The sequence below is a fragment of the Heptranchias perlo genome, chromosome 14 (genome assembly GCF_035084215.1).
Source record: "Heptranchias perlo isolate sHepPer1 chromosome 14, sHepPer1.hap1, whole genome shotgun sequence".
Classification (NCBI taxonomy): Eukaryota; Metazoa; Chordata; class Chondrichthyes; order Hexanchiformes; family Hexanchidae; genus Heptranchias; species Heptranchias perlo.
Window position 1 is genome coordinate 701145 of NC_090338.1, and position 14412 is coordinate 715556.

At 47.8% G+C, this 14412-nt stretch overlaps 1 protein-coding gene across 2 annotated transcripts in view; it reads right to left on the reverse strand.

Moving 5' to 3' along the window:
* Nucleotides 1-14412, reverse strand: part of LOC137332244 (15-hydroxyprostaglandin dehydrogenase [NAD(+)]-like) — a 142160-nt gene that overhangs the window by 18755 nt on the left and 108993 nt on the right. Inside the window, exon 7 of one of the 2 annotated variants that reach the window (XM_067995936.1) lies at nucleotides 13234-13397. The exons of the other annotated variant lie outside the window; for it this stretch is intronic. Within the exon in view, the coding sequence (XP_067852037.1) occupies nucleotides 13234-13397 (164 nt within the window). The remainder of the gene's footprint in view (nucleotides 1-13233; nucleotides 13398-14412) is intronic. 2 annotated transcript variants of the gene reach the window in all.

The window sequence follows — 14412 nt, forward strand, 5'->3', positions numbered from 1 at the left end:
TAGAGCAACAGAAACCCAACAATGTGTAGAGCAACAGAAACCCAACAATGTGTAGAGCAACAGAAACAAAACAATGTGTAGAGCAACAGAAACCCAACAATGTGTAGAGCAACAGAAACCCAACAATGTGCAGAGCAACAGAAACACAACAATGTGTAGAGCATCAGAAACACAACAATGTGTAGAACAACAGAAACACAACAATGTGCAGAGAATCAGAAACACAACAATGTGCAGAGCAACAGAAACACAACAATGTGCAGAGCAACAGAAACACAACAATGTGTAGAGCAACAGAAACACAACAATGTGTAGAGAATCAGAAACACAACAATGTGCAGAGCAACAGAAACACAACAATGTGTAGAGAATCAGAAACACAACAATGTGTAGAGAATCAGAAACACAACAATGTGCAGAGCAACAGAAACACAACAATGTGTAGAGCAACAGAAACACAACAATGTGTAGAGAATCAGAAACACAACAATGTGTAGAGCAACAGAAACACAACAATGTGTAGAGAATCAGAAACACAACAATGTGCAGAGCAACAGAAACACAACAATGTGTAGAGCAACAGAAACACAACAATGTGTAGAGCAACAGAAACACAACAATGTGTAGAGAATCAGAAACACAACAATGTGCAGAGCAACAGAAACACAACAATGTGTAGAGCAACAGAAACACAACAATGTGTAGAGAATCAGAAACACAACAATGTGCAGAGCAACAGAAACACAACAATGTGTAGAGAATCAGAAACACAACAATGTGCAGAGCAACAGAAACACAACAATGTGCAGAGCAACAGAAACACAACAATGTGTAGAACAACAGAAACACAACAATGTGTAGAGAATCAGAAACACAACAATGTGCAGAGCAACAGAAACACAACAATGTGTAAAGAATCAGAAACACAACAATGTGTAGAGCATCAGAAACACAACAATGTGCAGAGCAACAGAAACACAACAATGTGCAGAGCATCAGAAACACAACAATGTGTAGAGCATCAGAAACACAACAATGTGTAGAGCAACAGAAACACAACAATGTGTAGAGCAACAGAAACACAACAATGTGTAGAGCAACAGAAACACAACAATGTGTAGAGCAACAGAAACAAAACAATGTGTAGAGCAACAGAAACACAACAATGTGTAGAGCAACAGAAACACAACAATGTGTAGAGCAACAGAAACACAACAATGTGTAGAGCAACAGAAACAAAACAATGTGTAGAGCAACAGAAACACAACAATGTGTAGAGCAACAGAAACACAACAATGTGTAGAGCAACAGAAACACAACAATGTGTAGAGCAACAGAAACAAAACAATGTGTAGAGCAACAGAAACACAACAATGTGTAGAGCAACAGAAACACAACAATGTGTAGAGCATCAGAAACACAACAATGTGTAGAGCATCGGAAACAAAACCATGGAATTGGAGGCAATACTTCATAGCGAGGAGCCAGATATAATTGGGTATCTGAAACATGGCATAATAAAGAACAGGACTGGCAGTAAAATATTGCAGGATATAATGTATTTAGAAAGGATAAGTAAGGGAGGGGGAGGTAGAGTAGCTGTAATAATTAGAGATAACATAATGGCAATAGAAAAAAAGGGACATAAGTAATGTTCAGATAGAAACAGAATCCATGTGGATTGAGGTAAAGGATAAGAAAGGATCGATCACAATAATAGGGGTTTACTACAGACCACCGAATAACAGGAGGGAAGTGGAGGATGAAATATGGAGACAAATCTATGAATTGAGTAAAAAACATTAATAATCATGGGAAATTTCAATTACCCCCAAATAAACTGGCAAGAAGGGGGAAGGAAAGGGGAAAAGGGAATGGAGTTTTCACAGTGTGTTCAGGACTACTTTCTTACCCAGTGTGTGAGGAGCCCAACAAGAGGGGAATCACTGCTGGATCCAGTAATGGGAAATGAACCAGGACATATAAGAGAAGTAAGTGGAGGGGAACATCTAGGCAATAGCGATCACAACATAATATGTTTTAAGATACAGTTTGAGAAGGACATAAGTAAGACAAAGATCTAAGTAATAGATTGGAAAAAAGTTAATTGTAAGGGGATGAGAAATGGAACTAGTGAAAATAAATTGGAAAATAATATTAGGAACATAGGAACAGGAGTAGGCCATTCAGCCCCTCGTGCCTGCTCCGCCATTTGATAAGATCATGGCTGATCTGTGATCTAACTCCATATACCTGCCTTTGGCCCATATCCCTTAATACCTTTGGTTGCCAAAAAGCTATCTATCTCAGATGTTTTCTAATCTCACTGCTGAAAGGTCTGGCTCTAATTTTTAGACTGTGCCCCCTACTCCTAGAATCCCCAACCAGCGGAAATAGTTTCTCTCTATCCACCCTCTCCGTTCCCCTTAATATCTTATAAACTTCGATCAGATCACCCCTTAACCTTCGAAACTCCAGAGAATACAACCCCAATTTGTGTAATCTCTCCTCGTAACTTAACCCTTGAAGTCCGGGTATCATTCTAGTAAACCTACGCTGCACTCCCTCCAAGGCCAATATGACTTTCCGAAGGTGCGGTGCCCAGAACTGCTCACAGTACTCCAGGTGCGGTCTAACCAGGGTTTTGTATAGCTGCAGCATAACTTCTGCCCCCTTGTACTCCAGTCCTCTAGATATAAAGGCCAGCATTCCATTAGCCTTATTGATTATTTTCTGCACCTGTTCATGACACTTCAATGATCTATGTACCTGAACCCCTAAGTCCCTTTGGACATCCACTGTTTTTAACTTTTTACCATTTAGAAAGTACCCTGTTCTATCCTTTTTTGATCCAAAGTGGATGACCTCACATTTGTCTACATTGAATTCCATTTGCCACAGTTTTGCCCATTCACCTAATCTATCAATATCCCTTTGTAATTTTATGTTTTCATCTACACTGCTTACAATGCCACCAATCTTTGTGTCATCGGCAAACTTAGATATGAGACTTTCTATGCCTTCATCCAAGTCGTTAATAAATGTTGTGAATAATTGGGGCCCCAAGACAGATCCCTGCGGGACTCCACTAGTCACATCCTGCCAATGTGAGTACCTTCCCATTATCCCTACTCTCTGTTGCCTTTCGCTCAGCCAACTTCCTAACCAAGTGTGTACTTTTTCCTCGATTCCATGGGCTTCTATCTTAGCTAACAGTCTCTTATGTGGGACCTTATCAAATGCCTTCTGGAAGTCCATATAAATAACATCCATTGACATTCCCCTGTCCACTACTTTAGTCACCTCTTCAAAAAATTCAATCAGGTTTGTCAGGCACGACCTACCTTTCACAAATCCATGCTGGCTCTCTCTGATTAACTGAAAATTCTCGAGGTGTTCAGTCACCCTATCCTTAATTATAGACTCCAGCATTTTCCCCACAACAGATGTTAGGCTAACTGGTCTATAATTCGCTGGTTTCCCTTTCTTTCCTTTCTTAAAAAGCAGAGTGACATGCAATTTTCCAATCCAGAGGGACAGTTCCTGAATCTAGAGAACTTTGAAAGATTATAGTTAGGGCATCTGCAATCTGCTCACCTACTTCCTTTAAAACCCTGGGATGGAAACCATCTGGTCCTGGGGATTTGTCACTCTTTGGTGCTATTATTTTCTTCATTACTGTTGCTTTACTTATGTTAATTTTATCGAGTCCCTGTCCCTGACTCAATATTAGTTTTCTTGGGATTTCCAGCATGCTATCATCTTTTTCTACTGTAAATACTGACGCAAAGTAATCGTTCAACATGTCTGCCATTTCCCCATTGTCAATGACAATATCCCCACTTTCAGTTTTTAAGGGGCCAACACTGCTCTTGACCACCCTCTTTTTCCTAATATAACTATAAAAGTTCTTCGTATTGGTTTTGATATCCCTTGCAAGTTTCTTTTCATACTCTCTTTTTGTAGCTCTTACTCTCTGTTTTGTGACCCTTTGTTGATCTTTGTATCTTTCCCATTTGCCAGGATTTGTGCCATTTTTTGCCTTTTTGTATGCCCTTTCCTTCTGTCTTATACTGTCCCTTACCTCTTTAGTTGTCCATGGCTGTTTTTTTTGGCAAGTAGAGTTCTTGCCCCTCAGGGGTATAAACGGATTCTGTGTCACATTAAATGTTTCTTTAAACATTTCCCACTGATCATCAGTCGTTTTACCCATTAACAGATTTGCCCAGTTTACTGTGGACAGTCTCTGTCTCATCCCATTGAAGTCGGCCTTACCCAAGTCTAGACTCTTAGCAGCTGACTCACTTTTTTCCCTTTCAAACACTACATTGAACTCAATTGGATAGATGTTCACGCACAGTTAAGCCGTTAACTAAATCTGGTTCATTACTCATTACTAAATCTAGTATGGCTTGCCCCCTTGTTGCCTCTAGGACATACTGCTGTAGAAATCTATCCCGAACACACTCAAGAAATTCACTACCTTTCTGACAGTTGCTAGTCTGCTTTTCCCGATCTATGTGAAGGTTAAAGTCCCCCATTGAGACCACTATGCCTTTCTTACACACTTGTCTAATCTCTGCATTTATACAATCTAGCACTTCAGAGCTGCTGCCAGGGGTCCTATACACAATTCCCACTATAGTCTTAGCAAAGACTAGACTTAGAGTTAATGGGGGACTTTAACCTTCACAAATATTAGCAAAGTAAGAGCTAGAACAGCAGTGGGAAATATTTAAAATGGTGAACAATAGAGTTCAGCAGAAATATATTCCCCTAAAAAAGAACAAACGAGCCAATAATGAAACACCCTGAATGAATAAAGAGATACGGGTAAAATTAAAACTGGAGTAAAAGGCAGACACTCAGTACAGAGACAATAAAGGAGAGGATGAGAAAAGGGAATACGAAGGGGCTAGGAAAGAAGTCAAAAAAAACAATTCGGAAAGCAAAGAGGAACTACGAAATTAAATTAACAAATAATTAAAAAGAAATAGTGAAGTATTCTACAGACATATAAATAACAAAAGAAAAATTGGTATAGAGATAGGGCCACTGAGGGATACACATGATAAACTCACAGGTAATGATAACGAAATGGCAGAAATATTGAACAATTAGTTGTGTTATACTCAGTATTTACCGGGGGGATTAACATAGTCAGTATGACGTTAGAAGAAGCAATCAAAAAAAGATATAAAGACATTTAGGATAGAAAGGGGGGAGACAATTGATAAACTAATCAAGCTTAGAGAGGATAAAACCCCTGGTCCGGATGGATTGTATCTGCAAATATTAAAAGAAATTAGGGGAGAGATAGCAGAGGCACTATTACATATATATAAAAATTCACAAGAAAAGGGAATAGTGCCAGAGGACTGGTGGACATATAATGTGATTCCTATATTTAAAAAGGAAGATAGAACAAGTCCAGGGAACTATTGACCAGTTAGCTTAACGTCCGTGGAAGGAAAGATAATCTTTAGTCAAGGATAGAAAAGCTTCTAGAATCCAAAAATATAATAAAGAATAGTCAGCACGGGTTTCAAAAGGGAAGGTCATTCTGGACCAACTTATTGAATTCTTTGAAGAAGTAACAGAAAAAGTAGATAAGGGTCATGTAATAGTTGTAATATATTTGGATTTTCAAAGGGCCTTCGATAAGGTACCACATTGTACACTCATGACTAAGGTCAGAACATGTGGAGTCAGGGGACCCGTAGCAGAATGGATAGCAAACTGGCTACAAAACAGAAAACAGAGAGTAGGGGTTAAGGGTAGTTACTCAAACTGGTAAAAGGTGGGAAGTGGTGTTCCACAGGGATCGGTGCTGGGACCACTGTTGTTCACAATTTACATCAAGGATTTGGACTCGGGAATCTCAAATTTTGCGGACGACACAAAATGGGGGGGGGGTGGAGTTAATACTGAGGAGGACTGTGACAAAATACAGGAAGACATTAATAAACTTGCAGAATGGGCATGTAATTGGCAAATGAATTTCAATATTGATAAGTGTGAGGTGGTACATTTTGGTAGGAAGAATAAGGAGGCCACACACTGCTGGGATAATAAGAGTCTAAATGGGATAGAGGAGCAAAGGGATCTGGGGGAACAGATACACAAATCACTAAAAGTAGCGACACAGGTTAATAAGACTATAAAAAGGAAACCAAGCACTGGGGTTCATTTCTAGAGGGATAGGATTGAAAAGCAGAGAAGGTATGAGAGGAGACTCGTGCAGAGCATAAACACCGGCTTCGATCAGTCGGGCTGAGTGGCCTGTTTCTGTGCGATTAACTCAATGTAACTCAATGTAATTCTATGATTAGACATCACAAGGTTTACCACTGCTTGTGGGTGGAATGTGAGGGGAAGGTTTTCGTTCTGACCCTCTATACTGGCCACGTGCCAGTCCTGGGACTTGGCTTCTTGAAGGAATGTGGCAGTGTTAGTTGCTGCACTTGTTCACCACATTTTTCCAATCCCCGTCGGGGAGATGTGCCCAATCCCCGTCGGGGAGATGTGCCCAATGCCCGTCGGGGAGATGTGCCCAATCCCCCTCGGGGAGATGTGCCCATTCCCCCTCGGGGAGATGTGCCCATTCCCCCTCAGGGAGATGTGCCCAATCCCCGTCAGGGGGAAGTGCCCAATGCCCGTCGGGGAGATGTGCCCAATGCCCGTCGGGGAGATGTGCCCAATGCCCGTCGGGGAGATGTGCCCAATGCCCGTCGGGGAGATGTGCCCAATCCCCTCGGGGAGATGTGCCCAATCCCTGTCAGGGAGATGTGCCCAATCCCCCTCAGTGAGATGTGCCCAATCCCCGTCAGGGAGATGTGCCCATTCCCCCTCGGGGAGATGTGCCCAATCACCGTCGGGGGGAAGTGCCCAATGCCCGTCGGGGAGATGTGCCCAATCCCCCTCGGGGAGATGTGCCCAATCCCCCTCGGGGAGATGTGCCCATTCCCCCTCGGGGAGATGTGCCCATTCCCCCTCAGGGAGATGTGCCCAATCCCCGTCAGGGGGAAGTGCCCAATGCCCGTCGGGGAGATGTGCCCAATGCCCGTCGGGGAGATGTGCCCAATGCCCGTCGGGGGGAAGTGCCCAATCACCGTTGGGGAGATGTGCCCAATCCCCCTCGGGGAGATGTGCCCAATCCCCGTCAGGGAGATGTGCCCAATCCCCCTCGGGGAGATGTGCCCAATCCCCGTCAGGGAGATGTGCCCATTCCCCCTCGGGGGGAAGTGCCCAATGCCCGTCGGGGAGATGTGCCCATTCCCCCTCGGGGAGATGTGCCCATTCCCCCTCGGGGAGATGTGCCCATTCCCCCTCGGGGAGATGTGCCCATTCCCCCTCGGGGAGATGTGCCCAATCCCCGTCAGGGAGATGTGCCCATTCCCCCTCGGGGAGATGTGCCCAATCCCTGTCAGGGAGATGTGCCCATTCCCCCTCGGGGGGAAGTGCCCAATGCCCGTCGGGGAGATGTGCCCAATGCCCGTCGGGGAGATGTGCCCAATCCCCTCGGGGAGATGTGCCCAATCCCTGTCAGGGAGATGTGCCCATTCCCCCTCGGGGAGATGTGCCCAATCACCGTCGGGGGGAAGTGCCCAATGCCCGTCGGGGAGATGTGCCCAATCCCCCTGGGGGAGATGTGCCCAATCCCCGTCAGGGAGATGTGCCCATTCCCCCTCGGGGAGATGTGCCCAATCCCCGTCGGGGGGAAGTGCCCAATGCCCGTCGGGGAGATGTGCCCAATCCCCGTCGGGGAGATGTGCCCAATCCCCCTCGGGGAGATGTGCCCATTCCCCCTCGGGGAGATGTGCCCATTCCCCCTCAGGGAGATGTGCCCAATCCCCGTCAGGGGGAAGTGCCCAATGCCCGTCGGGGAGATGTGCCCAATCCCCTCGGGGAGATGTGCCCAATCCCTGTCAGGGAGATGTGCCCAATCCCCCTCAGTGAGATGTGCCCAATCCCCCTGGGGGAGATGTGCCCAATGCCCGTCGGGGAGATGTGCCCAATCCCCCTCGGGGAGATGTGCCCAATCCCCCTCGGGGAGATGTGCCCAATCCCCGTCAGGGAGATGTGCCCATTCCCCCTCGGGGAGATGTGCCCAATCCCCGTCGGGGGGAAGTGCCCAATGCCCGTCGGGGAGATGTGCCCAATCCCCCTCGGGGAGATGTGCCCAATCCCCCTCGGGGAGATGTGCCCAATCCCCGTCAGGGAGATGTGCCCATTCCCCCTCAGGGAGATGTGCCCAATGCCCGTTGGGGAGATGTGCCCAATGCCCGTCGGGGAGATGTGCCCAATGCCCGTCGGGGAGATATGCCCAATGCCCGTCGGGGAGATGTGCCCAATCCCCCTCGGGGAGATGTGCCCAATCCCCCTCAGTGAGATATGCCCAATGCCCGTCGGGGAGATGTGCCCAATCCCCCTCGGGGAGATGTGCCCAATCCCCCTCAGTGAGATGTGTCCAATCCCCCTCGGTGAGATGTGCCCAGTCCCCTCGTGGAGATGTGCCCAGTCCCCTCGGTGAGATGTGCCCAATCCCCCTCAGTGAGATGTGCCCAATCCCCCTCGGTGAGATGTGCCCAGTCCCCTCGTGGAGATGTGCCCAGTCCCCTCGGTGAGATGTGCCCAATCCCCCTCAGTGAGATGTGCCCAATCCCCCTCGGTGAGATGTGCCCAGTCCCCTCGGTGAGATGTGCCCAGTCCCCTCGGGGAGATGTGCCCAATCCCCGTCAGGGAGATGTGCCCAATCCCCCTCGGGGAGATGTGCCCAATGCCCGTCGGGGAGATGTGCCCAATGACTGTCGGGGAGATGTGCCCAATGACTGTCGGGGAGATATGCCCAATCCCTGTCAGGGAGATATGCCCAATCCCTGTCAGGGAGATGTGCCCAATCCCTGTCAGGGAGATGTGCCCAATCCCTGTCAGGGAGATGTGCCCAATCCCCTCGGGGAGATGTGCCCAATCCCCCTCGGTGAGATGTGCCCAATCCCCCTCGGGGAGATGTGCCCAATGCCCGTCGGGGAGATGTGCCCAATCCCCTCGGGGAGATGTGCCCAATACCTGTCAGGGAGATGTGCCCAATCCCCTCGGGGAGATGTGCCCAATCCCCCTCGGTGAGATGTGCCCAATCCCCCTCGGGGAGATGTGCCCAATGCCCGTCGGGGAGATGTGCCCAATCCCCCTCGGGGAGATGTGCCCAATCCCCCTCGGGGAGATGTGCCCAATGCCCGTCGGGGAGATGTGCCCAATCCCCCTCGGGGAGATGTGCCCAATCCCCCTCGGGGAGATGTGCCCAATCCCCCTCGGGGAGATGTGCCCAATCCCCCTCGGGGAGATGTGCCCAATGCCCGTCGGGGAGATGTGCCCAATGACTGTCGGGGAGATGTGCCCAATGCCAGTCGGGGAGATGTGCCCAATCCCCCTCGGGGAGATGTGCCCAATCCCCCTCGGGGAGATGTGCCCAATGCCCGTCGGGGAGATGTGCCCAATGCCCGTCGGGGAGATGTGCCCAATCCCTGTCAGGGAGATGTGCCCAATCCCCCTCGGGGAGATGTGCCCAATCCCCCTCGGGGAGATGTGCCCAATCCCCCTCGGGGAGATGTGCCCAATGCCCGTCGGGGAGATGTGCCCAATGCCCGTCGGGGAGATGTGCCCAATGCCCGTCGGGGAGATGTGCCCAATCCCCCTCGGGGAGATGTGCCCAATCCCCCTCGGGGAGATGTGCCCAATCCCCCTCGGGGAGATGTGCCCAATGCCCGTCGGGGAGATGTGCCCAATGCCCGTCGGGGCGATGTGCCCAATCCCCTCGGGGAGATGTGCCCATTCCCCCTCAGGGAGATGTGCCGAATCGACTGTTTGATGTACTCACTGGAATCAGTGGCCCATCGCTGTGAATTGCAATAGCTGGACAGGGCGCCGAGCTTTCATTGGCTGGGGTGGGGGTGCATTGTCGGTGGCATCCACATCAGGCGATGGAGTTAGATACAGAGTAATCATAAGGTTTAGGATAGCTATTGGAGGAGGGACAATTTCAATGGGATGAGAACAGGTCTGACCCGGGTAAATTGGAATCAAAGATTGGCAGGAAAAAACGTAATTGAACAGTGGGCAGTCTTTAAAGAGGAGATGGTTCGGGTACAGTCTGGGTACATTCCCACAACGGAGAAAGGAGGGCAACTAAAGCCAGAGCTCCCTGGATGACAAAAGAGACAGAGAGTAAGATGAAATGGAGAAAAGGGCGTATGACAGATGTCAGGTTGATAATACAAGTGAGAACCAGGCAGAATATAGAAAGTTCAGGGGAGAAGTGAAAAGGAAATAAGAGGGGCAAAGAGAGAGTATGAGAATAGACTGGCGGCCAACATAAAAGGGAATCCAAAAGTCTTCTACAGGCTGTAAACAGTAAATGGGTAGTAGGAGGAGGGGTGGGGCCGATTAAGGACCATAAAGGAGATCTACTCATGGAGGCAGAGGGCATGGCCGAGGTACTAAATGAGTACTTTGCATCAGTCTTTACCAAGGAAGAAGATGCTGCCAGAGTCTCGGTAAAGGAAGATATAGTTGAAATTCTGGATGGGATACAAATTTATAAAGAAGAGGTACTTGAAAGGCTAGCTATACTTAAAGTAGATAAGTCACCCGGTCCGGATGGGATGCATCCTAGGTTGCTGAGGGAAGTAAGGGTGGAAATTGCGGAGGTACTGGCCATAATCTTCCAAACATCCGTAGATACAGGGGTGGTGCCAGAGGACTGGAGAATTGCAAATGTTACACCCTTGTTCAAAAAAGGGTGTAAGGATAAACCCAGCAACTACAGGCCAGTCAGTTTAACCTCAGTGGTGGGGAAACTTTTAGAAACGATAATCCGGGACAGAATTAACAGTCACTTGGACGAGTGTGGATTGATTGGGGAAAGCCAGCACGGATTTGTTAAAGGCAAATCGTGTTTAACTAAACTGATAGAGTTTTTTGATGAGGTAACAGAGAGGGTCGATGACGGCAATGCGGTTGATGTGGTGTATATGGACTTTCAAAAGGCGTTTGATAAAGTGCCGCACAGCAGGCTTATCATCAAGATTGCAGCCCATGGAATAAAGGGGGCTGTAGCAACATGGATACAGAATTGGCTAAGGGACAGGAAACAGAGAATAGTGGTGAACGGTTGTTTTACGGACTGGAGGGAGGTGTACAGTGGTGTTCCCCAGGGGTCAGTACTGGGACCACTGCTTTTCTTGATATATATTAATGACTTGGACTTGGGTGTACAGGGCACAATTTCAAAATTTGCAGATGACACAAAACTTGGAAGAGGAGTGAACAGTGAGGAGGATAGTGATAGACTTCAAGAGGATATAGACAGGCTGGTGGAATGGACAGACACGCGACAGATGAAATTTAACGTGGAAAAATGCGAAGTGATACATTTCGGTAGGAAGAACGAGGAGAGGCAATATAAACTAGAGGGCACAATTCTAAAGGGGGTGCAGGAACAGAGAGATCTGGGGGTATATGTGCACAAATCATTGAAGGTGGCAGGGCAGGTTGAGAAAGTGACTAAAAAAGCATACGGGATCCTGGGCTTTACAAATAGAGGCACAGAGTACAAAAGTATGGAAGTCATGATGAACCTTTATAAAACACTGGTTAGGCCACAACTGGAGTATTGTGTCCAGTTCTGGACACCATTTAGGAAAAATGTGAAGGCCTGAGAGAGGGTGCAGAAGAGATTTACTAGAATGATTCCAGGGATGTGGGGCTTTAATTACATGGATAGACTGGAGAAGCTGGGGTTGTTCTCCTTGGAACAGGAACGGTTGCGAGGAGATTTGATCGAGGTATTCAAATAATGAAGGGTCTAGCCAGAGTAGATAGAGAGAAACTGTTCCCATTGGGGCAAGGGTCAATAACCAGAGGGCATAGATTTAAGGTGATTGGCAAAAGAATAAGAATTGAGGAAAATGCTTTTTTACACAGCGAGTGGTTAGGATCTGGAATGCACTGTTCGAGGGGGTGGTGGAGGCAGATTCAATCATGGCCTTCAAAAGGGAACTGGATAAATACTTTGCAGGACTACGGGGATAGGGCGGGGGAGTGGGATTAGCTGGATTGCTCTTGCATAGAGCTGTTGCGGACTCAATGGGCTGAATGGCCTCCTTCCCCGCTGTAACCTTTCTATGATTCTGTAAATCCCCCTCCACACTGTCCCATCAAACACTCCCGGGGCAGGTACAGCACGGGTTAGATACAGAGTAAAGCTCCCTCTACACCGTCCCATCAAACACTCCCGGGGCAGGTACAGGGTTAGATACAGAGTAAAGCTCCCTCTACACCGTCCCATCAAACACTCCCGGGGCAGGTACAGCACGGGTTAGATACAGAGTAAAGCTCCCTCTACACTGTCCCATCAAACACTCCCGGGGCAGGTACAGGGTTAGATACAGAGTAAAGCTCCCTCTACACTGTCCCGTCAAACACTCCCAGGGTCAGGTACAGGGTTAGATAGAGAGTAAAGCTCCCTCTACACTGTCCCATCAAACACTCCCAGGGTCAGGTACAGGGTTAGATACAGAGTAAAGCTCCCTCTACACTGTCCCATCAAACACTCCCGGGGCAGGTACAGGGTTAGATACAGAGTAAAGCTCCCTCTACACTGTCCCATCAAACACTCCCGGGGCAGGTACAGCACGGGTTAGATACAGAGTAAAGCTCCCTCTACACTGTGTCATCAAACACTCCCAGGGCAGGTACAGGGTTAGATACAGAGTAAAGCTCCCTCTACACTGTCCCATCAAACACTCCCAGGGCAGGTACAGGGTTAGATACAGAGTAAAGCTCCCTCTACACTGTCCCATCAAACACTCCCAGGGCAGGTACAGGGTTAGATACAGAGTAAAGCTCCCTCTACACTGTCCCATCAAACACTCCCAGGGCAGGTACAGGGTTAGATAGAGAGTAAAGCTCCCTCTACACTGTCCCATCAAACACTCCCAGGGCAGGTACAGGGTTAGATAGAGAGTAAAGCTCCCTCTACACTGTCCCATCAAACACTCCCAGGGCAGGTACAGGGTTAGATACAGAGTAAAGCTCCATGCTGCACTAGGGTGATGATTTTACATTTCTTGGACTCGGTGCCCTGTGAACTGAGTTAAAAGCTCAAATTGATGCCAATTTAGTTCCGATGGTCACCAGGAACTGGAAGATTCTGATTCCAAATTTCATTCTCACTCGATTATCCCGACTGCTGCCATGGTTCTTATTGCAATTTGCTCTAGTCCTGCAAATTGTCCCAAGGTTTCTTGTGATGAAATAGACTTCAGGATTGGGGTGTCGGTGAAAGATGGACACAGGACGTTGATCCGGACCCCCAGATTCTCAGCTGTGCAGACTCCCTAAACACAGGAAACAAAACCAGAGAGAGAGGAGTGCCCCTGTGATTGGAGAAAACTCCGCACTACACATCGATCAGTTATCACATTGCATAACCTGCCCCAGTGTCACACGGCACTTCCACTGTGGAATTCTTCACCCATCCCAGTATCACAAGGCACTTCATGGACCTGAGCACATAATCTAAGATCATAGAATCATAGAATCATAGAAGTTACAACATGGAAACAGGCCCTTCGGCCCAACATGTCCATGTCGCCCAGTTTATACCACTAAGCTAGTCCCAATTGCCTGCACTTGGCCCATATCCCTCGATACCCATCTTCCCCATGTAACTGTCCAAATGCTTTTTAAAAGACAAAATTGTACCCGCCTCTACTACTGCCTCTGGCAGCTCGTTCCAGACACTCACCACCCTTTGAGTGAAAAAATTGCCCCTCTGGATCCTTTTGTATCTCTCCCCTCTCACCTTAAATCTGTGCCCCCTCGTTATAGACTCCCCTACCTTTGGGAAAAGATTTTGACTATCGACCTTATCTATGCCCCTCATTATTTTATAGACTTCTATAAGATCACCCCTTAACCTCCTACTCTCCAGGGAATAAAGTCCCAGTCTGTCTAACCTCTCCCTGTAAGTCAAACCATCAAGTCCCGGTAGCATCCTAGTAAATCTTTTCTGCACTCTTTCTAGTTTAATAATATCCTTTCTATAATAGGGTGACCAGAACTGTACACAGTACTCCAAGTGTGGCCTCACCAATGCCCTGTACAACTTCAACAAGACATCCCAACTCCTGCATTCAATGTTCTGACCAATGAAACCAAGCATGCTGAATGCCTTCTTCACCACCCTATCCACCTGTGACTCCACTTTCAAGGAGCTATGAATCTGTACTCCTAGATCTCTTTGTTCTATAACTCTCCCCAACGCCCTACCATTAACGGAGTAGGTCCTGGCCCGATTCGATCTACCAAAATGCATCACCTCACATTTATCTAAATTAAACTCCATCTGCC